The sequence below is a fragment of the Neovison vison genome, chromosome 3, assembly GCF_020171115.1.
Source record: "Neovison vison isolate M4711 chromosome 3, ASM_NN_V1, whole genome shotgun sequence".
NCBI classification, from domain to species: Eukaryota; Metazoa; Chordata; class Mammalia; order Carnivora; family Mustelidae; genus Neogale; species Neogale vison.
In genome coordinates, this window is record NC_058093.1 from 58486725 (window position 1) to 58510656 (window position 23932).

The window sequence follows — 23932 nt, forward strand, 5'->3', positions numbered from 1 at the left end:
CCCATACAGGGCTCCATCTCAGGACACTAAGATCACAACCAGAGCTGAAACCAGGAGTCTGATGCACTCAGGCCCCCTTATTTTTACTTCTCTCTAATTTATATGCTTTGTATTTTGTTTTCTTGTTTAATAACTCTGGCTAAAACTTTCAGAACAATGTTGCATAGTAGTGGTGAAAGGGTGCATCCTTGTCTGTTCCTGAAATTAGTGGGAAATGTTCCAGTCCTTCACTGTTGAGTACAATGTTAACTGGAGGTTTTTCATAAATACTCTTTATCATGTTGAGGAAGTTCCCTTCTAGTCCAGGTTGCTTAGTCTTTTCTTTTCTTTTATTTTTTTAATATTCATGAAATGGTATTGGATTTTGTCAAATGCCTTTTCTGCATCAATGGAGATCATCATGTGGGGTGTTTTTCCTTTATTCCATAATGTGGTGTGTTGCACTGAATAATTATTTTCTTCTTTAACCACCCTTGCAGTCCAGGGATAAATCACACTTGGTCATGATGCATAATCTCTTTAATATGCTATTGGACTCTGTTTGCTAACATTTTGGGAATTTTAATTTTTATTCATAAAGAAAATCATTAGTTTTTAGTTTTATTTTTTCTGTTGTTTTTATCTGGCTTTGATATCACAGTAATGCTGGCTTCATAAAATGAGTTAGGAGTATTCCCTCCCCCTCTGTTTTTTTGAGTTTGAGAAGGATTGATGCTAATTCTTTTTTAAGGGTTTGTTAGAATTCTCCAGTGAAGTCATCCTGTTCTGGACTTTGTTGGGAAGTTTCTGATTATTGATTCAATCTCTTAATTTGTTATAAGACTGTTCAGATTTTCTGTTTCTTCTGATTTAGTTTTCATTGTGTGTTTCTAGGAATTTCTATATCTCAACTAGATCATCTTATGTGTTGGTCTGTGATTCATAGTAGTCTCTTATAATCCATATTATTTCTATTTGGCTGGTGGCAATGTCCCCACTTGCATTTCTGGTTTTAGTTATTTATTATCCTCTTTCCTTTTTTCTTCTAAGTCTAGAAAAGTTTTGTCAAATTTACACATCTTCTCAAAAAACCAAGTTAGACTTCATTGATTCTATTGGGTTGGGTGTTTTTGTTTTTGGGGGGGTTGGTCTATTTCATTTATCTCTGCTCTAATCTTTATTATTTTTTTCCTTCTATTAGCTTTGGGTTTAGCTTGCTCTTCTTTTTCTGGTCCTTGAAGGGTAATTTGCGTTATTGATTTCAGAGCTCTCTCCTTTTCTAATGTAGATGTTAACTACTATTAATTTCTTTCTAAGCACTGCTTTCAGTCATCTCATAAGGTTTGGTATGGTACAATTTTGTTTTCATTAATCTCTAAGTAAATCTAATTTCCTTTGTGATTTCCTCTTTTGATCAGTTGTTTAAGAATGTGTTGCTTAATTTGCACATATTTGAATTTTCTAGTTTTCCTTCTGTTATTGCTGTCTAGCTTCATTTCATTTTGGTTGGGAAAGATACTTTGTATGACTTCAGTCTTTTTAAATATATTGAGTCTTTTTTTGTGGCTTACCATTTGTTTATCCTGGAGAAGTTTCCATATCTACTTGAGAAGAATGTATATTCTGCTCTTGTAGAGAGCTGTGTAGAATGGTCTATATATGTCTCTAGGAGCTTGTTGATTTACAACATCATTCAAGTCCTCTCTCTATCTTGATTTTCTGTTTTTCTACCCATTATTAAAAGTGGTGTAGTAGGGGCGCCTGCGTGGCTCAATGGTTAAGCCGCTGCCTTCAGCTCGGGTCATGATCTCAGGGTTCTGGGATCAAGCCCCACATCGGGCTCTCTGCTCAGCGGGGAGCCTGCTTCCTCCTCTCTCTCTGCCTGCTTGTGATCTCTCTCTGTCAAATAAATAAATAAAATCTTTTTAAAAAAATAAAATAAAATAAAAGTGGTGTAGTAAATTCTCCAACTGTTATCATAGTACTGTCTATTTCTCCCTTCGATTCTATCAATATTTGTTTCATATATTTGGAGGATCTATTGCTTGATGTGTAAATGTGTATAATTGTTAGATCTTTTTGATTAGTGACCCTTTCATCAATATATAATGTCCTTCTTTGTCTCTTGTAGCAGTTTTTGACTTGAAAGGTATTTTGTGTTAATATAACTGCCAGGGGGGCGCCTGAGTGGCTCAGTGGGTTAAAGCCTGTGCCTTCAGCTCAGGTCATGATCCCAGGGTCCTGGGATCAAGCCCCACATCGAGCTCGCTGCTTAGCAGGGAGCCTGCTTCCCTTCGTCTCTCTGCCTGCCTCTCTGCCTACTTGTGATATGTCTGTCAAATAAATAAATAAAATCTTTAAAATATATATATATATATATATATATATATCTGCCACATGTTTCTTTTGGTTACTGTCTGCATGGAAAATCTTTTTTCCATCATTTTACTTTCAAATTAGTTGTGTCTTTGGATCTAAAGTAAGTATCTTGTAGTAAGCATATAGTTTGATCGTGTTATATTATCCATTCTGCTAAGTTTTGCCTTTTGATTAGAGAGGTTAATTCATTTATATTTCAAGAAATTACTGATAAGGAAGGACTTACTTCTGCCATTTTGCTATTTGATTTCTGTATGCCTTATACCATTTTTCTGTTCCTCACTTCTCACATAAGTGCCTTCTTCTGTGTTTAATTGATCCTTTGCTTTGTACCCTTTTATTCCCTTATCATTTTATTTTATATATATATATGTATACTTTTTTTAAAGATGGTGTCTTAGTTCTCATTCCCTTCTCATCTTACTTTATATATATATATATATATATATATATACATATATATTTTTTAAGATGGTGTCTTAGTGCTTACTGTGGAGATTATAAATAGGAACTTAAATTTATAACTATTCAATTTTAATTAATACCAACATAGCTTTAATAATATACAAAAGCTTTACTCCTATACAGCTTAGTTCCTCCCTTATGTTGTTGTAATCACAGACTTTATATATTATGTACCCATTAACATAGATTTATAATTTTTAAAGCATTTGTCTTTTAAATCATAGGAAATAAAAGAGGAGTTAAAAACCAAAAATACAATTATTTTTGTTTTCATGTCCATCAATGTAACTGTCAATGTCAAATTTTTTCTTTGTAATGCTTTGAATTATTGTCTAGTAGCCTTTTATCTGACCCTAAAGGATTCCCTTTATCATTTCTCATAGAGTAAGTAAATCTACTAACACTGAACTCCCTCAGTTTTTTATTATCCCAGAGCATCTTAATTTTTCCTTCATTTTTGAAGAATAATTTTGCCATATAAAGAATCCTTGGTTGACATATTTTTTTTTAGCACTTTAAATTTGTCATCCCACTGCCTCCTAGACTCAATGATTTCAATGTGAAATTGGATGTTAATCTCACTGAGGATCCCTTATGCATAATGAGTCACTTTGCTCTCAGTACTTTCAAGATTCTTTCATCTGCGGCTCTCAACAGTTTAATTATAATGTGCTTCAGTATAGGTCTTTCTGAGTTTATCTTAGTGGAGTTCACTGAGTATAACATTTAGAAATTGACAGGAGAGAAAATGAAGAATGAGAAGAACCATTAGGAGGCTAGTATAGTACATAAGAATTGATGGTGCCTTGAACAAGGGGTTGGCAGTAAGGACAGAGAATGGAAATGAAGACAGTGTGTAACAACGAAGACAAAGTATATGCATGCAAGAAATGTTGCAGAGGAGAACTCATGTGAATTACCTTATTGGGTGACTGATTAAATGTCAGAAAGTAAGAGTTTTATATCTTTGTTCTATGGGGCAATTTTTTTTCTTTCTTCCTCTATTAATGTGAAAATAAACATACAGTTTTGAATTCTATGTATAGCTACTTACCTTCATATTAAAAAAAGAACCCTAAAATAATATATGTCCAATTATAATAGAATGACATCCTATCTGTCATTGGCTTATTTCTATAAGAAGAAGATTTAAAAAAAGGTAAATTAGAACTTTTCACTCCCTGCCACCTCTCTTCCACCCACTTGAGTTTTTGTTGCTATAAACAGGAATTTTAGAATACATTATTATTAAATTGTTTATTTATACTTGTACCCTATATCTTCAAAATTACTTTTAATAGCCTCATTATATTTGCTGCAAATTTTCACTTAATCCAGTAGTTATTTCTAATATTTACAAATATTTCTTTTATCTCAAATTTTACCTTTCCTTTTTTAAAAAATGTGATTCCTTTCTTGACTACCTAAAGTGTTTCTTCAACTATTTCAGGAAATGGGTAGTATATTTCTGAACCTTGATATATCAAAGAATATCTTTGTTTTCATTTCCTATGTGAATGATAACTTGGGTGGCTATAGACTTTGTCGGTTAAAACTTTCCCACACAACTGTAGATGTTATTCTAATCAGCTTCTGAAGTTTAATATTGAAAATAGTCTATTTTTCCTACATTGCAAATAATTTATTCTTTTCTACCTGTATTCTTCTTCCTTTTTTTTCCCCCTGCCTGTATTCTTATTGAATTCTTTCCATACCTTAGATATAGAAAAACTTCCCTTAACCCTCTCAAGCCTGGACTCCAGCGTGCTTTCAAAGTACCCTATTCTGACCCTTATTATAATACTGTAATAACCATTGTGCAGCAATTACCTTCTTTTTCTACATATGTTACCCACCACTGACACTAAGTTCTTTTAAAGTAGGACTGTGTTTTGGTCATCTTTGTATCTCTAACTTTTAGCATATAGCAAGTACTCACAAAATATTTGCTGAATATATAAATAAATTGATAAATACTTTCATATCAAAATTTTTATCGGGATATGTCAAAGTGTTTTGTCTCTTTTCATTAATACATTTCAAAACTTATTGAGTCCTTTGCATCTCCAATTGCTTTGGATATATCTTCTGATATATCTTTGGTTGCTATTTCTATTCTATTTACTCTCTCTCTTCTTCAGGAAGATGTTAGAGCACTTTCTTTCCACTGTCCCATTTCATGGTTTTCTTCTGTTTGTCCTTTCCATTGACATTTGAGAGAGTTTTTCAGGCTTTTACTCTAATCATTGATTTAGTATTCTGCAGTATTGATTCCATTCTTGATTATGACCAAATAATTATTTTAATTTTGCCATTGTGTGTTTTATGTCCTTACAGTCTTAACTTATCCAACTCTGTTTTTATTTCTCCCTGTCTCTTAACTAGGTCCATCTTTTCCTTAGTGTAATATTTTGTCTAATATGACATCTCTTTTTTTTTTCACAGAAAATGCAAAGCACATTTTTCCCATTTACTTATGCTTCTGGTAAGCCATTTTCCAAAGTGTTCATTTTCTCTGCATTTTGAAAACTCTTTTTTTTTCCTTCCTTTATGCAGCATAACCTTTTCAAAGGGATGCTTTCTCTTTTATTTTCTCATTCCAATCATTCTGTGGCCCTTACTAACCAGATGTATGGATTTTCCTTGGCTCTTTTCTGCCTGCTTTCTCTTAGTTCCTCAGCACAGATATGAAGCTGAGAGACATGTAGACATGCACAGGTCACAGGGACTTTTTTGGCCTGAACCTGACATTTATTAATTTTTCACTATAGGTATTGACCTGAGGTGAGATCCCTTACCATTATTGCCTAGTTATTTTAGTATGAAGAGGAGGATTCTTGATTAATCAGAAGCAATCATTGGTCTTTTCCTTGTTAGGAACTCTATAGGAAAAATCAAAGTCTCAGGGATAGTCAAACACAGAGCTCTGGGTTTGCTCATTGCTTTCATTATTGGCCTCACATAAAGCATCACATTTATCCACCTCCATTGGGCTTGTGTTAGTATACTCCAAATCATAGCTCCAAAGATAATAATAAAGAGAAGTACTCATGGGCACACTGAGGCAAAGAGAGGTCAAATACTATGTGCGGGTCACACATAGTAGTGGGGTTTCTACCCAATTCACTAGCAGGTGCCATGAGGCAGATCATTTTACCACTGTTGTTTAGGCCAGCAGATTTCCTCATTCTCAAGCAACAAAGGTTATGTCCATTTCAGCCCCACAGTTCTTGGAAATGACTGGAAATCCTGCCAAATTTTGTCACTAGGACGCCTGTGGGTAAGCTTACAGCTATTCTTTTGATGTTAGTTGTTTTTTTTGTTGTTGTTTGTTTGTTTGTTTTCTTACTCAGAAAAAGGCATCCTTTGGGAAAGACTCAAGCCCAAGAGAGCAAAGCTTGGCAAGTGACCAGCCGTGTCAGCCAGGTGCTCTGTATATGGCAAAGTCTGCTCAGCCATATGTGCTGGATCTGGTCATCAATTCTTTCTTCCAGTGCTATTATGAGTTCTCATATTTTTCTGATTTTTTATTAGGCATTTAATTTAGAGTCTGAGACACAAACAGCTAGTCCAGATGTCATCCTAAATCAGAAGTCAACCAGATTCTATTAATAGTGATACTTCATATCAAAGATTTGACAGAGATCATTGATGCATACCTGACATTCCAAGTTGTAGTAAGTGTTTATACTGGCAGCTTTCCTTGTCCCTAGATTTATATTCAGAACACTCAGTAAAATATTAAGCAGTTTTGAAAATAGCACTTAAAATATTTTTAATGAGTCTGCAGTTCTCATTTGCATCCCATTCTACCCCTGCTAGCCTAAGGTATATATAAATACAATGTAAGTAGGGGAAAATTGAAGTGAAATTATGTCATTCTTCTAAAGGACTAAACCTCAAATAAATGTCTCCATTTGATTCCTAATCTTATAAAATATACTGTATGCCAGTTCTAAAAAATTCATCATCATTATAGACAAAGGAAAATGTTTGATGTTATCTTAACCTAAATTTTGTCTATTTACCCCAACATTCATGCATGTTTCACACACTAGAGAAGTATGCAGCCATTTCTGTTTATGACTACAACATCATGAGAATGAAAAGAGAGAAAAATATATATTTAAGAAATGTGTATGTTTAATTTTTTTATTCCTTTTTCAAAGCTCTTAACACTCCACGTTCAAAATGCTTATCATTTAGTTTTAGATTCTAGATATATTATTAACACCCCCATTATTTCAATTAGAAATTATCAAAGCAGCTCCTTCAATTTGCTCAAAAGTTGGGTGAGATGGACTTCATTAAAATAAAAAAATTTCTGGCGCGCCTGGGTGGCTCAGTGGTTTAAGCCTCTGCCTTCAGCTCAGGTCGTGATCTCGGGGTCCTGGGATCGAGCCCCACATTGGGCTCTCTGCTCGGCGGGGAGCCTGCTTCCCCCTCTCTCTCTGCCTGCCTCTCTGCCTACTTGTGATCTCTCTCTATCAAATAAATAAATAAAATCTTTAAAAAAAAATTTCTGCTCTGCAAAAGACACTGTCAAGAGAATGAAAAGACAAGCCACAGACTGGGAGAGAATATTTGCAAAAGATACATCTGATAATGGACTATTAGCCAAAATACACAAAGAACTTTTAAAGTTCAACAACAAGAAATCAAAGAACACAAATTTAAATGGGCCAAAGACCTTAACAAATATCTCACCAGAGAAAATATACAGATAGATGGCTAATAACCATATGAAAAGATGCTCCACATCATGTCATCAGGGAATTGAAAATTAAAACAATGAGATATACTCCATGCCTATTAGAATGACCAAGATCTAAACACTGACAACACCAAATGCTGGCAGGGATGTGGAGCAACAGGAACTCTCATTCATTGCTAGTAGGCATACAAAATGGTGCAGTCACTTTGGAAGACAGTTTGACAGCTTCTTTCAAAGCTAAACATACTAATTATATATATGATCCAACAATCCCACTCCTTGGTATTCACCCAAAGGAGTTGAAAACTTATGTCCACACAAAGACCTGCACACTACTGTTATAGCAGCTCTATTTATAATCGCCAAAAATTGGAAGCAACCAAGATGTCCCTCAATAGGTGATAAATAAATGGATAAATAAACTGTGATACATCCAGACGATGGAATACTATTCAATGCTAAATTCAATACTATTCAGTGCTAAAAGACAAGCTATGAAAAGACATGGAGGAAGCTGGAATGTACATTATTAAGTGAAAGAAGTCAATCTGAAAAGGTTACATACTTTTTGATACCAATCATATGACATTCTGGAAAAGGCAAAACTATGGAGACCATACAAAGATGAGTGGTTGACAGGGATTGGGGGTGCGAGGGATGAATAGGTGGAGCTCAGAGGGTTTTCAGGACAGTGAAACTACTCTAGTATAGTATGATACTAAAATGATGGATACATGTTATTATATATCTGTCCAGGATGAACCTTAAAGGAAACTATAAACTTTGGAAGACAATATTATCTTTATGTAGATTCATCAGTTGTGACAAACATTCTGCTCTGGTGGGAGATGTTGATAATGAAAGAGTTTTCTGCATAAGTTGGGATAGAGAGTATATAGGAAATCTCTGTATCTCCCACTCAACTTTGCTATAAAACTAAAACCACTATGAAAATTATTTTTTAAAAAAGTGATTGACTGTCATATTTAACTTGATTGCTTATTATAAGAAACTGTTCAACTGATCACAATGTTATATATGAGAAGTTTCTATTTGTTTAAACGTTTTTTACAATACATTTTGGCTTTGACTTTTAAGACTAAGCCCAATATTAAAAAGAGCACTGTAACTTGGTAAGTTTTAAATCCTTGGATTTACAAGCCTAAGGAAAGAAGTACAAACATCCATGGTTCAGACGTGTAAGGAGAAAGTGTGGCAATCATAACCCGAGTCTCCTGCTCTAACAAAAAATACAATCCCAGGAAGAGCAAGATGCTAAGCTCCCCGAGAAGATAGCAGCTTCGAAGTTACGTAGGACTGTATGATCAGAAAAAAGAGAGCTCAAGAATTCCAGACTGGGCTTGAATCTTTCAGGATGAAGAAAGAAAGAATCATTGGCTAAAGACTTAATCAAGCATGGGTTGGCCAAAATCTCCAGGACAAGAAAGTTCTCAACTTCAGAAATTCTGTGAAGCTTATGGATGTAAAGCTATGTTCTAGAGTAGGCTGTGCCTGATAACAACATGTAGTATTCATGGTCATTTTAATCCAAGCTATCAAATTTTACTTCAATGTCCTGAGGATGCTTGTGCTTGGTGATGGGGTCTTTTTCAAACCCTCCCAACCCATGTCAGATAGATATGTGCCAAAGTGGTGAGATTTTTAAAAAAAAATTTTTTTTTAAAGATTTTATTTATTCATTTGACAGACAGAGATCACAAGTAGGCAGAGAAGCAGGCAGAGATAGAGGAGGAAGCAGGCTCCCTGCCGAGTGGAGAGCCCAATACGGGGCTCGATTCCAGGACCCTGGGATCACGACCTGAGCCGAAGGCAGAGGCCTTAACCCACTGAGCCACACAGGCGCCCCTTAAAAAATATTTTTAAGTTAAATAAATAACAGGTCATTACTATGGAAGCTTCAGAGACGCTTCTGAATGCTACATGCATTCAGCCAGGTGCAATCAAGCTCCAGTCAACGTGGAAAGTCCTAGACTTCAGGGCTCTCAGGAGGCTTCCGCAAGTGCTGTGGATCTGAATGTTCTCTTTTAGTGCAAGGAATCTGAGGGAAAACCTTTTTGGTGGCAAGGATCCAGCCTGACATGAGTGACTCTGGACGATATCTTTCATTTGAAGAACATTCTAAAATTTACCATGTGGTTTTGCTCACGTTATTGGATTGACCCTCACAACCACCCATTCAGTGAAGTAGGTTATCACTGTCTCTATTTGTTCAATAAAATATTAAGATTCATTAGGTTAAGCAACTTGCCTAAGCCCGGAGGTATCAGAGCTAAAACTGAGAGTTCACGCACTTCTAGGGGTATCTGTCTAAAATTTCTATCTTCGAGAGTGTTCAAGTCGAGCTAGGAAATGGAATAATGGAGAAGTCTTAATTCATGAGAATTTTCTGTAAAGGTCTACTTGTATTTGGCAACCAATTCAACTTTAGCAAGCACATTTACTGAAAGGTACTACAACTGGGGAGAAACCAAATGGGTGTGCGTGTGTATGTGCATGTGTGTTGTGTTTCTCAGTGTGGACTTTAATCACCTTAATCACATTCACATGAGAATCCTATAAAAATGCAGGTTCCAGGCTTCACCCCAGTTGCCCTAACTCTACCATCTCTAGGGGTGAACTAGTAAATGTACATCTTTAACAAGCGTCTCAGACGATTCTTGTGTATGCTAACCCACATACAGGGTGATATTAGACCTGGCTATTTTCTGTTTAGGTAAAAAGTCTTCCTAAGTCCCTCAGGTGGCCTTTAACCTTGACATTGTTGACTCTCCGCCGCTGTACTTCAGCTAGGCGAGGCCAGGCGGAGTGAGGCGGGGCGGGGCCGGGCGGGGAGGGGCGGGGCGGGACCGTGCTTGGGTGGGCGGGGCGGTGCTTGGGTGGGACGGGAGGGGTCCGGCCTGGCCTGGCGGGGTGGAGGGTGAAGGGTTAAAAGCTCCGCGCGCAGGCGCTGCCCTCTGAACTGGAACGGAAAACAACTTCCGGCCGACTCATTCGGCCGGGTGCCGCCGCTCCGGGGTGTGAGAGACAGGCGTGGAAACCCTGAACTGTGAGTAAGAAACTTCGCGAACGAGTTGGTTTGTCGGAACCCGTCGAGCACAGCGGCGGGGAAGTGGTGTGTGTGAGCGAGGGCGGTACGCTGGCATTACGGGTGCCGCAGGGAAAGAAGCCGACGAGCCGCGGAGACGACCTGTTCTCAGAGTGGAGAGGAACGTTGAGTCCGAAAAACTACCCGGGTGTGCGTCCCGGAGCGGACCCGGGAGGGGCTTTCCGAGCCCGCGACGTCAGCGCAACAACGTTCTCCCCGCCGCGACGCTCTCTGGGGAGGGATCCAGCCCAACTCCGCGTCCACGGCTCGCGGTGACTTGACTTCCACGCCGGGGAAGAGGGGAGGCAGGGCTTGCGATGTCAGGGTGAGCAGTGGGCCCCGTCACGAGTGTCCCAGACTCCCTTCGGCGCAAGGGTTGTCTTCCGGGAGCTAGTACTATCGTGGTGGTTCTTTCGAAAACTTTCAAGTTGGTCTTTCTGTTCTTCCCAACGTGGTTGCTCAGTTCCGCTCTCAGCTTCCCTGTGGGGTGTCATCATAGCCGTGTCAATGAGAAGTGGGGTAACTTCCCCGAGGGTCACGGAAAGAATGGGTGGGCGAGTGGAAAAAGCAACTGGGAACCCGGGCGTCAGGTAGGGTCTCAACTCGGATGTAAACTGAGTAGCAACGAGTTAAGGTGTAAAAATCTCTGCCTGTCAAGAAGTGAAGAAAGGAAGGGGAAGACACTCAAACCAAAGACAAAGAGTAGGTGTGTCTCCCTTGTTACAGTGTAACAAGCAAAAATTGAACAGCCTTGCTATGACGAGGATCCTTATCTTTCTGATGCTTTTGACAAGTTGTCCAAACGGAGAAATGGTAGTAATGCAAGTCAGGTGACGTGAAAATGAGGGAAAATGAAAAGATCTGCCTCCTTAACGTGGTGGAATACGCATTTCAGACGAGGGGGAGCGGAGAAGCAAGCAGTGTAATCCATTGAAAAATTATTTTTGCATCATTGGGAGGAGAGGGAAACCCTAAAATGATACGACCATGTATGAAGCCAGCAATTTATAGAGAAAATGAAACTTTTTTTCTCCGCTCTTTCCCCAGTCGTAGTATTTCATAAGGCCTTCCGCGTCACTCTTACATGTGCATAAATATGTTATTTCATTTTCTTGTGAAAGTGAGAGTATATATGCATACTGTTCTGTTATCTGCATTTTCAGACAAAAATATAAGGTGAAAGTTTTCCCATACAAAGCTCTGCTTTATCTTAACGTCAGCGTGGTATTCTTTGTCAAGATGTACCATAATGTAGTTAACTATTTCTTGACATGACCTTTCAATATATTTTGCCCATTATGCTTCAGAATTATTTATCTGTATTTTATTAGGGTCCAGGTATAGTAATCCTTTGTGAAATATATGGCAGATATTTTCAAGAACTGTCAGTCTTTTGGTTTAAAATGCCCAGATTTTTAATCGCTTAAGAAGACAGCTCCCACTCAAAAATGATTAAACTGTTTTTCCTATATTGTCTGTTAATTCTTTTATAGTTTTTTTATGCTTTACTCATTAAAATATCTGAAAATTATTTTTGTACATTATATAAGGTAGGGATTTAGCCATTTTTCCTGAAATCATTTGTTAGAATCATTTCTTCCTGACTAGAGTACTACCTCAGTATAATAAACTTCCGTGTATACATGGGTCTTTTGTTATTATTATTATGTTGCTTTTTTCTGTTTGTCTCTTCCTATACAAATACCAATCTCCTCCAGGCGCCTGGGTGGCTCAGTGGGTTAAAGCCTCTGCCTTCGGCTCAAGTCATGATCTCAGGGTTCTGGGATAGAGCCCCGCTTTGGGCTTTCTGCTCAGCAGGGACCCTGCTTCCTTCTCTTTCTGCCTGCTTCTCTGTGATCTCCGTCTGTCAAATAAATAAATAAAATCTTAAAAAACAAAAACAAAACCTTCTGATTGTACCATTTTTTAGTAATTCATAAAGCAAGTCCTTCATTTGTCTTTTTCAAAATTTTCTTGAATATTATTGCATTCTTTGGGGGTAAAATTTAAAGTATAAACTGTTCATGTTTCATTAAAATAATCCTTTTGGAGGTTTTAGCTATTATATTAACTACTATTTTGTGGCTGGTATGTAGATAAGTGATTCTACATCTGGCCAACTTTCTGAACTTAGTAGTCTTAATCAATTGTTTCCCTTGAATTTTCTAGGAAAAATCATCTTAATATAATCTTATCTTTACTTTTTCTCTTTGATTTAGTGAATTGTTAGCTTCTCCAGCACAGTGATATGTAATAACAGTGATTCTGGTCATCCATATATTATTTCTTAGTTTGTGGCTGTTATTACTATGTCATCATTAAATAAGGGGTTTAATATTAACTTACAATAAATTTTGTTTATCAAGGAAGTGTCTGTAATATTTCTAGTTTACTAGGATTTTTGCAAGTTGAATTTTATTTTAGAGAGGGAGCAAGAGAGGAGGGGGTAGAGGAGGGAGAGAGAGAAAGGATCTTAAGCAGGCTTCATGCTCATCTCAGACCCTGAAGCAGTGCTCAGTCTCAGAACTCTGAGATCATGACCTGAGCAGAGATCAACATTCAAATGCTTAACTACTGAGCCACCCATGCACCCCACAGAGAGTGGATTTTAGACTAGGGTTGTGTGTTTACATTGGCACATTGAAAGCAGTTTTGAATAATAGATGTTGAGTGTTTATTTGGTCTATATATTTCTGGCTGTTAAGATGATGTCTTTTCATTACGACTTAACTATTTTTATCAAGAGTGGAAGTTGAATTTTGTCGTATGGCTTTTGGCATCTCTCATGACCTATTATGTGCTTTTTTTTTTTTTTTTTGACCTGTTAGGATTATGGGTTATTTTAGTTGAATTATAGTTTGTGAAACAACCTTAGGCTTGGTCATGGCGTAATACTTAAAAATACAGGTTTCTTTTTGGTAACATTTTTACTTAAAATCAGTAATTTGGTATCTTCTGTAGCATCATTTTCTGTGTTATCTTTGCCACAGTTTGATAGCAGGGTTATTTATAATGGTTTCCTAAAAACAACTGAATCCCTGCTTACTCTGCACTGAAGTTAGTTTAAACAGTGTAAGAGCTTTCTATTCTTAGAAGGTTTGAAAGAATTCACTCATGAAACTATGTTGGCCTGAAAGTACATTGTTCTTAAAATAGCAATAATATTCAGCAAAAAGCCTCAGAACCTTAAAAAAGCAAACAAGCAAAAACTCCTCAGTAAATCCAAATAAATGGAAGAGTCTAAAATACCAGTATATTAAAAACAAAGAACTTCTGTGTTGATCCTCCTCATTTCTCTCCCCTCCCCTACCTCTTTTTTTTCATGGTCAGAGAAGATGCTATAGGTAGGTTGAGGCTAATGATAAAATGTATTGCTGTTCCTTCTTTACTCTGCTCCAGTTATACTATAAAGTAAATGGTGTTGCTGCGTCTACATGGGCCCTGAAGGAAACCAGCAATGACACTTAAGTGGGAAAGCATCAGTTTCACTTTGTTGTCATTAGCTTCCCAATTTTGTTGGGAAATTTCTTTCTTTAGAGGTACTAACCACGCTAACATTCTACTGTAGCCAAATCCCATAGGAGAGTTTCAGAATGAGTAGGTGAAAAAAAAAAATACACAAGCTCAGCATGCCTGTACTTAGTCAATATGAAGTGAAAATTATTAGCATGGTCCAGATATGCATGTGACATATGTATTGTGCACTCTTTGGTTGAGTTGTTACCTCTTATAGATGATTATTTCAGGCATTTTTGATCACTCAAGAATATGACCTTAAGCGGGTAATGTAATTTAGCAGTATACATCAGCGAACTGTGGAAGGCTTCAAGACACTCTGAAGTGTTACATACAGAGGGATGCAGACATTATGTGAATGCTTGCATATTTGAGTATTTTAATTGATCATGTATCAATCTAGATAAAATAATTATTGACATGATTTAGGAGTGTGCCTTATAAAAACAAAGACGTTGCATGTTTTTTTTAAAGTCCTACTCATTATTCAAAAGGAAATGGTAAATAAAAGTAAGTAGCCTGTGATGTAAAACTTAACTATTCTAACTATTCTGATATGATGGATTAACTGATTAGCTTTTAGTATTTTGTTTGTTTTCTGACCCCTTATAAGCATGTATATTACTGTTTAATTTCACGTAGTTTGCATTTCATTATGTCAGGCCAAATTTTGGGTTCTAGTTCCTCTAGGATTTATGTTGTGGCTGCCCTTCCCCTTCCCCCATCTCGTTGCTTCTGTGGTTCTCAGTCATGGGTAGAAGGAAAGAAGAGGCTGTTATCTAGAGTAGGTAACAAAAATCTCTTTATAGTCTGGGACCAAGATGCCAAGTCATCTTTAAAAAAGAAGAGCAGAGACTATTAAATGAACTGCGTTGTGGATAGATAGCTAATAAGTGTACAGAGGCTTTTGAACTATACACAATATTTGACACTCTTCAGAAAAGTTGAGGAGGACCAGAACAGTCAGGGGTACCAGGTTTTTGCAACTGAAAACAAGCCTTTGGGACCTATGTAATACATATGTCATAGTTTTTCAATCCCTAGTCTATAAAAACTTTTTGAAATTATGGGGAAATACATAAAATGTGAAATTTATCATAGTAACCATTTTTAAGTGTACAGTTTTGTAGTGTTGAGTATATTTATATTGTTGTGAAACAAAAACATTTCTTAAGGGACTTTTTTTTTTAAAGAGTAAGAGTTGGAAGTGAATAATATTTATCTCACAGGGAAAATGTTCTATATAGTAACCTGAGTTTTCTTCCTTCTATCCAGAGATCTACTTTCTGTGATAGTAATTTTCAATATTAAATTATGAGAGTAAACTGAGCACTGATGCTGTGCATTAGCTTTCACTTATTACCAGTAATTTTGCTTTGAAAAAAAGTGCCTCTTACAAACAGGTTGTGAAAACAAGGTCTGTCTTTCAAGTCATTTTAGTAAGGAATTACTGGGAATTGATAGATGAAGAAAAATAACATGAGTTCCATTTTGATGGTACTTAAGAAGTTGAAGTTTTAAGAATCTTTGAAATAGTCGCATGGAGTGAAGGATAGAGAATTGTTCTCGGGAGCAGCAGAACAAACACAACCAGGTAATTTTGCTAGTGAGATGCTAGGGAGGACAGAAATCAGGGACTTAGGTCTTTTCTAGAAAATCTATGATCTCAGATCATTTGAATAAAATCACCTGCTCTTATGGGATATTTAAATGCTTGTATTATTCATAGCCACTTGTTATGTGGTGTTTCCTATAATATAATTTCATATATTTGCTATTTCTAAACTAGAAATGCCTTTTCTTTGATATTGATGGTTCTTCGTTTTTTAAAAAATCCTTATCCCTTTTTTCATAAACATAAAATCTCACACATCCATGGAGATTTAATGTTTGCTTCTCCTTCCCACAGAGTCTTCTTTTACACTTCCCCATACTGAATATAACTTGCTCTTATAGTTCCCCCATCCAAGAATATTCTATAGAGCACTACTTTATATGATTTATGAAAACATTTTTAATATTAAATAGCCATTTTAAACTGCATAAACCCCATTCTACCCCCCCATCTCTAGATTTTAACATGACCTTTACTCAAGTGAGGATACCCCTTAGCATGCTGAGCAAGCTAACTGAGCATTGCCATGTTTCTGTTTACGTTGGGGTATTACATCACGTGCCATGCCCAGTTTCTCTTTTGGTGTTACACAGTTTGGTTGTGTGCTTCAACTACTAGAATTTGATAAACAGTCTGAGAGAAAGAAGTAATACTGGACTAAAAAAGGGAAGTAAGGCAAAGCTGAGACACATGGGTGTGGTCTTTGGCTGTGAAATCTTTTAACTCTTAGAAGACAACGCAGAAAGTTTCTCCAAGTTTGAACATCCAGCAAAATGGAGAACCTGATCTGGGGAGCTTTTGGGTTGATCACTGGGGAGTCATCTCACCTTGTTTATCCTGATACATTTAGCCTACTATCAACTTACAGAAAAAATACAAAATCTAAATTCTGACACTGCTGCATCAATGGTATTTAAGTTTCTATTATTTCAGCTGCCTGACTGCAACACAGTCACAGTTGTAGTGCAGCATGCTATGGGTATATCGGAAAGTGAGACTGGAAATACAAACTGTCATTTTGGGGAATTGGCTGCTTATGTTAGGGAACTCTCTTAAAAGTGGGAAATGATTATAACTAAGTGTTAGGAGTGACAGTTCTTTTCCATTTCCTTTCTTTAAGTGGGGAAAACACACATACTATTGGTGTCGTTAAAATTTTACTGTAACTGAGACAGAGGATGTCCTTTTATTTAAGTATTTACTGTGTTATTGACTTTTGCTTTTTGCTTCTGATGTTTTCCGTGGGTGAAAAGGTGAACAAAGAGCTAAAATACAAAAAAGGAAGGTTGTGTCTTCCATTACTTATTTACCTCTTCTTTTGCTAAGGTGGCAGCTTTGCTGAAATAGAATGTGAATGCTTATTATTATTCATAGCCCAGGGGGTTGGAAAAAAGCAGATGACTTTTCTAGGATGGAGTGATTTCCTCCCCCCATCTTGAAACTGCTTTAGATTTCAAGTGGCCTCTCACCTCAGGTGTGAACCTGGCAGAACACTTACCCAGACACAGAATAGTCTCAGCAGTGGGGGAAACCCAACAGAGGGGCGTTTTCCACCTCCCAGATCACCAGTACTTATTTCTACCACCCCACAAAAAATTGGCCTTACTAAAGCATTATAAATCATTATGGGTGGAGGTGGTGGGGGTCTGATACCTTTAAGCCTGTGATTCTTTTCAAAATTGAAATCCCAAAATACATATCTAATCAAAGTTGAGTTGTTCTGGTTGAGCTGGGCAATTGGTGGAACATTGTTTTGGTTCACACACACACCCAGCCTCAGTAGAGCTCTGGAAGCACCACTACTTACTTTGATTATTGTGTTATTTATTCAGGATTGGTTAACTATCGCTTGGCAGAATAATACTGGTTACTAAAGACAGCAGGCTTAAGATATTTTATATATGAAATAAGAAAAATAAGTTCATTCAAGAGGAAGGAGGCTGGGAGGAATTAGAATATCCCTTCAGAAGATTCAGCATCCAGGTAGAGGAGTTGCACAAAGGAATACAGAAGAAATGAAATTGCCCCAAAAAATAACTGAAGAACATTTCCTAGAAGTGAAGGATGAAATTCCAGGTGAGTTAAGTACAAGATCAGAAATCAAAATGGCTCTGGGCTTCCACAAAAACAAATGGAAGCTAGAAGACAGTATAGCAAAGCTATGAGCTAAATCCTTACTTTGCATTGTGGAAAGACAAGTAAAACTGAAAAATCAATAATGGCAATATTAGCATGTTAATAGAGATACCAAGATTAATACCAGAAAGAACCAAAAGAACTAAGAATTATTGCCAAGGTGAAGTGGGAAATGAGGGGAAGGAAGAGAGCAAGGGATTGATAGTTTTTCTTAAGCCTTGTCAAACTCCTTGACTCTTTAAAATATAGATAAGTATACCTTTGTTTAAAAATAAAATAAAAACTAAATTGGAGTGAAAAGAGCTAGAGATTGGACTTTCATATCACAGACCCGGATTTTTCTGCTTCTTTTATTGTCTAATTCTTTGACTTTAGTCAATTTATATAACCTTTTGAAGCTCATTTTCTTTATGTGGAAAGGGAAGATAATCTATACTCCTGCAGAAGAAAAATTAAAATAAGGTACTTTATAAAGCACCTGGTAAGTAATATTAACTCAGTAGGTATCAATCCCTCCCCCATCCCTAATGTTTCCCATTAGGAAATAGGGAAATGCCTCTCTTTCATTGTTGGAATGCTTGTCATTCAGACACAAAACTGAAATTGTCCCTAAGGTCTGGGGTTCTGTGCCTTTCTGCTTTCTGAATTGAAGGCATGTCATTGAGTTTTATGCCCTTTCTCAACTATCTATACATAGTTTGAGAATTTAAATAGAACTGAGATGATTAGAGTATTGTAGATAGAACTGAGATGATTAGAGTATCGGTGGGGGGAGCAGCAAGTGAAAAGGACCATTGCTGCTTGGTAGGAGAAGAGCTGTGGTCACACTTAAATCTTTCTCAAAATGAACTTCAGTGCAAATGCCATTAATGGAATCTCTTCCATTCCATTAATAGAGGAAACACTCATATAGACTCATGAGTTGTGGAAATTTCGGGAACCAAGACCATTAGAGTGCTATTGCTCTGGGCGGTCTGCCAAAGTATCAAAATATCTCCTTTTTTCTTTCTTTAAGAACATCTACCTTAGCAACTGCTGTTTTTGTTTCCAAATTCTATTTACTTCTTCTGGGACGATTCAAAAAGCAGATCACTGTGGAACAAAAAAGACACGATAAAAAGTCTGTTTCCCTGCCTTGGTGCGTATTTCTATAGTGTTATACAGAGTACAGTGCTTTTCCAGTTATGAATTGACACCCTATGGCAGTGATTCTAAATTTGTCTCACATCTGCTTTTCCCTCTTTTCCCCTTTACCGCCTGCCCTCCCAAATTATCCAGAAAGTCTTAGACAGGGTTTGCTGATCTGTTTTTTGAAACCTGGATGATTCTGTTGACCCATGTAGGACAGTATGTTCTAACCCAAACATCCTAAACTGGGGCAGATGAGAGAACTGAGGTCTACAGAAAGGTTAAATGACTTCAATCTCACCTGTCAACAAGCATGTATTCTATACTCCCATTTATCTTCAGCTGACTAGGCTTTTTAATTTGATTTCTAATGTTCAAGTTGTCTTAATAAAGAATAAATTAATATATTTTATACAGGATGTGGTCTCAGTTAAAATTTAAGTTTGGGGTCTTTATTTTATAGCATCTTCTTATTTTTTTCCAGATACAAAAAGAAGTGAAGAGTGAAAAAAGTGAAAATTTTTAATAAACTCTTGATTCCCCACAGTAGGATAGCACAGTAGGTGCTAAAGATTTACTAAGGTCTGCATATTCACATTTAAGAAAAACTGGCTTTGAAAAGAGTGGAAATTCAGTCAATTTGGGCACAGATGCAGGTTTGAGAGATTGGTTTGTCAGGGTACCCAGGGATTTGGGAGTCCTGGCTTTAGGGGTATTCAACAACTGGAGTAAGATTGTGTTTAATGGAATTATATCTGGTTTTAAACTTTTATCATACTAAATATTTAAAATCACACCCTAAACATCTTGGGAATGACTGGAAATAGAGATTTGGAAATCTCTGAAACCTTATTTATTTTCTCATTGGAGTTCTCACAATTACTTCTAATAAAGCAAGTTGTGACTTGCAAACATTTGCCCAACAGCCTCGAGGTGTCCTCAGGGAAATTAAAAGCGGGGGTATGAAGAGCCGGGGAGTCCCGTGCCAATGGTTAAGAGCACAGAGTACAGCTTTATAATTATGTAAGCTTTTGCCTATTCCCATTTATCATTGGTAATATTCTCAAAACTAAATGACCGCTCAGCAATATAAATGGTGATTTAAGAGAAAATAGGCCTTATTATGAAAAGGTTACCTATCTGTCTCCTGAAGTTGTATATCTTCATAGAAGAGCTCTTTCCTTTCATAGTGGTTTGGTTTTGTTCTGAGAAAGTAAATGACTCAGAGATGCTGGAGGGGTCCCTAATCATTAACTCGTGATTTTTTATTTTTTAAGATTCTATTTTTTATTTGAAAGAGAGAACATGAGAGACAGCACAGAAGCAGAGAGTGTATTAGCAGAATGGAGTGGCAGAGGGAGAGGAAGAAGCAGGCTCGCTGCTCAGTGGGGAGCCTGACTTGGGCCTCAATGCTTGGGTCCCGGGATCATGATCTCAACTGAAGGCAGGTGCTTAACCAACTGAGCCACCCAGGTGCCCTAACTCGTGATTTAACTACTTCATCAAAAGCAACTTTTCCTTTTATGAATCTTTCGCAGCCTGTGACATCTCATACATTATTGTGTTCTGTTTAGGGGGACTTTTTTAAGATTACTGAAAATATTTTTTTTCAGTCTCTTTTGGTTAAGACCAAAAAAGGGTACAAACTATCCTACTCCTGTGAAAGATAATTAGTAATCCTACTTGTCATAAATTTGGCAGAGTAGAAGGGAGATTTCAAAAAGATCACGCATTCAGACACTTTACCAGGAGTTATTTTTCCTGTTATTTAGCAGCATGTAAGCATTTGCAGAACACAGCATTAGATAATGTTCCTAGTTTTTTGCCTAACAGTGTCTTTCCATAAGATAACAGACTTCTGCTAAAAGGTTCATTTTATGCATTCGCTAGTTTATTATTTACCTTCAGACATTGTCCAGATAATAAGTGGCCCATCCTCTCTTTTGCTTACTATCTGAAAGGAAAAGAGTGTACATCTTGTGACATGAAGTGATGCAGTAATGAGCATTGCTTCTTTCTCCACTTTTCTTTTCAAAAATGTTGTTTTTTGTAAAAAGATTTGGACTTGGTTGACTGTCCCAGGACTTACCAGCATCAGAGGACATTCAAAACAGGTTTTTAGGAATAAGAATATAAACAGGAGGGAAGCCATGCTTAATATTTATTTGTTCCTCTAGATTTGGTTATTACTCAGTTGGTACATTTTCCTGCCTACTGTTAATTATGTCTGTTTCAGCACTTCTATCCAAAATTGTATTCTATATCTTTTTTTCCCAAAACATTTTTCTTCCTGTTTTTCTATCTGACTATCATCACTGTCTGCCTAGTATTCTGAAAAATATGGCCGGTGAACCATCTTCAACAAAGTCACCTGGGTTATTTATTAAAAGGAAGATTCCAGGACTCCATTCCAGGCCAGCTGATTCAGAATTGCAGGGACCTGAATGCTGCCTTCCCGTCTAGATCCACTTGGCCAACAAATCCTGTTTGTTCTGACTTAAAAATGTCTCTTGAATGTATTCATCTTTCACTTCCCCTGTTCTTGTTTAAGCCTGTCTTTGACCCACCTACAGCAGTAGTTTCTTATGGATATCCTTACTTTGTCTCCCTCATTAGTTTCTGTTCTACAGTGGGTATCCAGTTTACCTTTCTGAAACATGTTTATCTCCTGCTTAAAAATCCCTCATCCCCCCCCTTTTTTTAAAGATTCGTTTATTTACTTTAGAAGGAAAGAGATGCGTTCACATAAGCGGAGGGAGGGGCAGACAGAGAGGGAGAATCCTGAAGCAGACCCTACTGAGTGCAAGCCCAGTAGTGAGCTCAGTCCCTGGACCCTGAGATCATGACCTGAGTAAAAGTAAAGAGTGAGATGCTTAACTGGGAGCCACCCAGGCACCCTGAAAATCCTGCATTACTTCTTAGTGACAGGTTAAACTCTATAAATTTAATAGAGTAACAGTCAGGGTCCATTACAATCTGGCCAAACTGACTCTGCTGCATATTGTTTATGCACTTAGTATATACTCTGTAACTCTAGGGGGTTCCATTCCAGTTATGGTCCGCCTGAATGGTGCCACTAGGGCTTTTGTAGTTCCGTTCAAGCACACATGGAGGACCTGACCATTCTGTCTTAACACCCTCACTCTCCATTTTATATTCACGTGTTAGACTTCCATAAATAGAATACCTCCAGTCCCTAAATGCGCTGTACTAGTGACTTCTCAATTCCTTTGCTCTTTCAGAGTGAATATTCTTTATTCCCTCTCATTCTCTGCTTCTTGAAATCCTCATGTTGGGTGCCTCAGTGGCTCAGTTGGTTAAGCAACTGCCTTTGGCTCAGGTCATGATCCTGGAGTCGGGGGATCGAGTCCCAAATCAGGCTCCCTGCTCAGCGGGGAGTCTGCTTCTCCCTCTGACCCCTTCCCTCTCATTCTTTCTCCCTCTTTCTCGCTCTCAAATAAATAAATCCTTAAAAAAAAAAACAAAAAGAAAGAAAGAAAGAAAGAAATCCTCATGTTTCAGGGCCTAGTTTAAGTGTAAGATCTTCTGTGAAGCCTTCCACAATTCCTCATTTTAATTGTTCTTCCTGTTGAGCTGTTATCCTGCTTATACCTTTTATTTAACAGGTTTTTTTTTTCTTTTTTCTTTTGAGATAAAACTTATATGCAGTAAATCTTCAGTGAACCATTGGACAAATTTCTACAAATGCTTCTACCTGTGCTTCCCAGATCCGTATTAAGATATGATCATACCGGGGCGCCTGGGTGGCTCAGTGGGATAAGCCTCTGCCTTCTGCTTAGGTCATGATCTCAGGGTCCTGGGATCAAGCCCCACGTCGGGCTCTCTGCTCAGCAGTGAGCCTGCTTCCCCTTCTCTCTTCATGCCTCTCTGCCTGCTTATGATCTCTCTCTCTCTCTCTGTCAAATAAATAAATAAAGTCTTAAAAAAAACAAAAGATATGATCATACCTTTTTACACATTTGTAATTGGCCTGCTAGTATGGTTAATCATTTTCTTGCTTGTCTGCCTTACTAAATTATAAGTTCTGATTAGAGAAAAAGGCAAAGAGTATGACTTTCTCTTTCCCATGGAAAAAAGGGGCACGTACAATGCATTCAGAACTAAACCAGTGTTGACTGGTGTACTGATTAGTAAACAACTCAGCTCCTCTCTTAAGAGATTCTCAAAGACAGTGGCTTAAATTAGACAAATTTTATTTCTTTCACATACTATAAAGTGTAAGATGTCCAAAGCTGATCTGGCAGCACCATCGTGTCAAGGACCCAGGTATCATTCTTGTCTCCTCATCCCCTTGTCCTTCCACCATCCCTGAAATGTTGTCCTCACTATGGTGTTTCAGGTGACTCACCACAGCATCCCATCCATTTGGGGAAGGGAAAAAAGTGATGAGCTCCTCTTGGAAGTTGAAGTTACTTGCCAATGACCAGAATATAGTCATCTGATGATAACAGTTAAAAGTTAGAAATAACAGAAGAGAAGAGGATAAGAACTGAGGAACCGATAACATATATACTTCATATATGGTTTCATTTAATCTTCATAATAACATTGTAAACTGTTTATCAAAAGAAAACGAATACTCAGAGAAGCCAAGTAAATGGCTAGAAAATTGCAGATATGGGATCTGAGTCCAAAGCCCTTACTTTGTTCATTCTATGTAATTGTGTTAGGAAGACATACATAAATGTTATTAAATAAATAGAGTCATCTTCACAGTGTTATTGCACATATTTTTATATCACACATTTTCACAGAGTCATATCATCTCTTTAATTAATTCCAGGACACCCTATGTAACTTTTACTCCATGCTTCTCACCATCTTGAAATTAAATGCCGTATCAGCTGGTTTGTAACCAAGGCCTAGTTTATAG

The 23932-nt window shown here is 37.3% G+C and overlaps 1 protein-coding gene across 5 annotated transcripts in view; it reads left to right on the top strand.

The window, feature by feature from the left end:
• The window catches only part of TANK (TRAF family member associated NFKB activator), a 91566-nt gene that overhangs the window by 6621 nt on the left and 61013 nt on the right, over positions 1-23932 (top strand). For 2 of the 5 annotated variants that reach the window (XM_044242193.1, XM_044242194.1), the window contains exon 1: positions 10832-10968. The exons of 1 other annotated variant lie outside the window; for it this stretch is intronic. In XM_044242193.1, coding sequence (XP_044098128.1) covers positions 10961-10968 — 8 coding nt within the window. In that variant the 5' untranslated portion in view covers positions 10832-10960. Of the gene's footprint in view, positions 1-10490; positions 10605-10635; positions 10969-23932 lie in introns of those variants that run through there. 2 more of the 5 variants (XM_044242197.1, XM_044242196.1) reach the window with 2 other exon arrangements.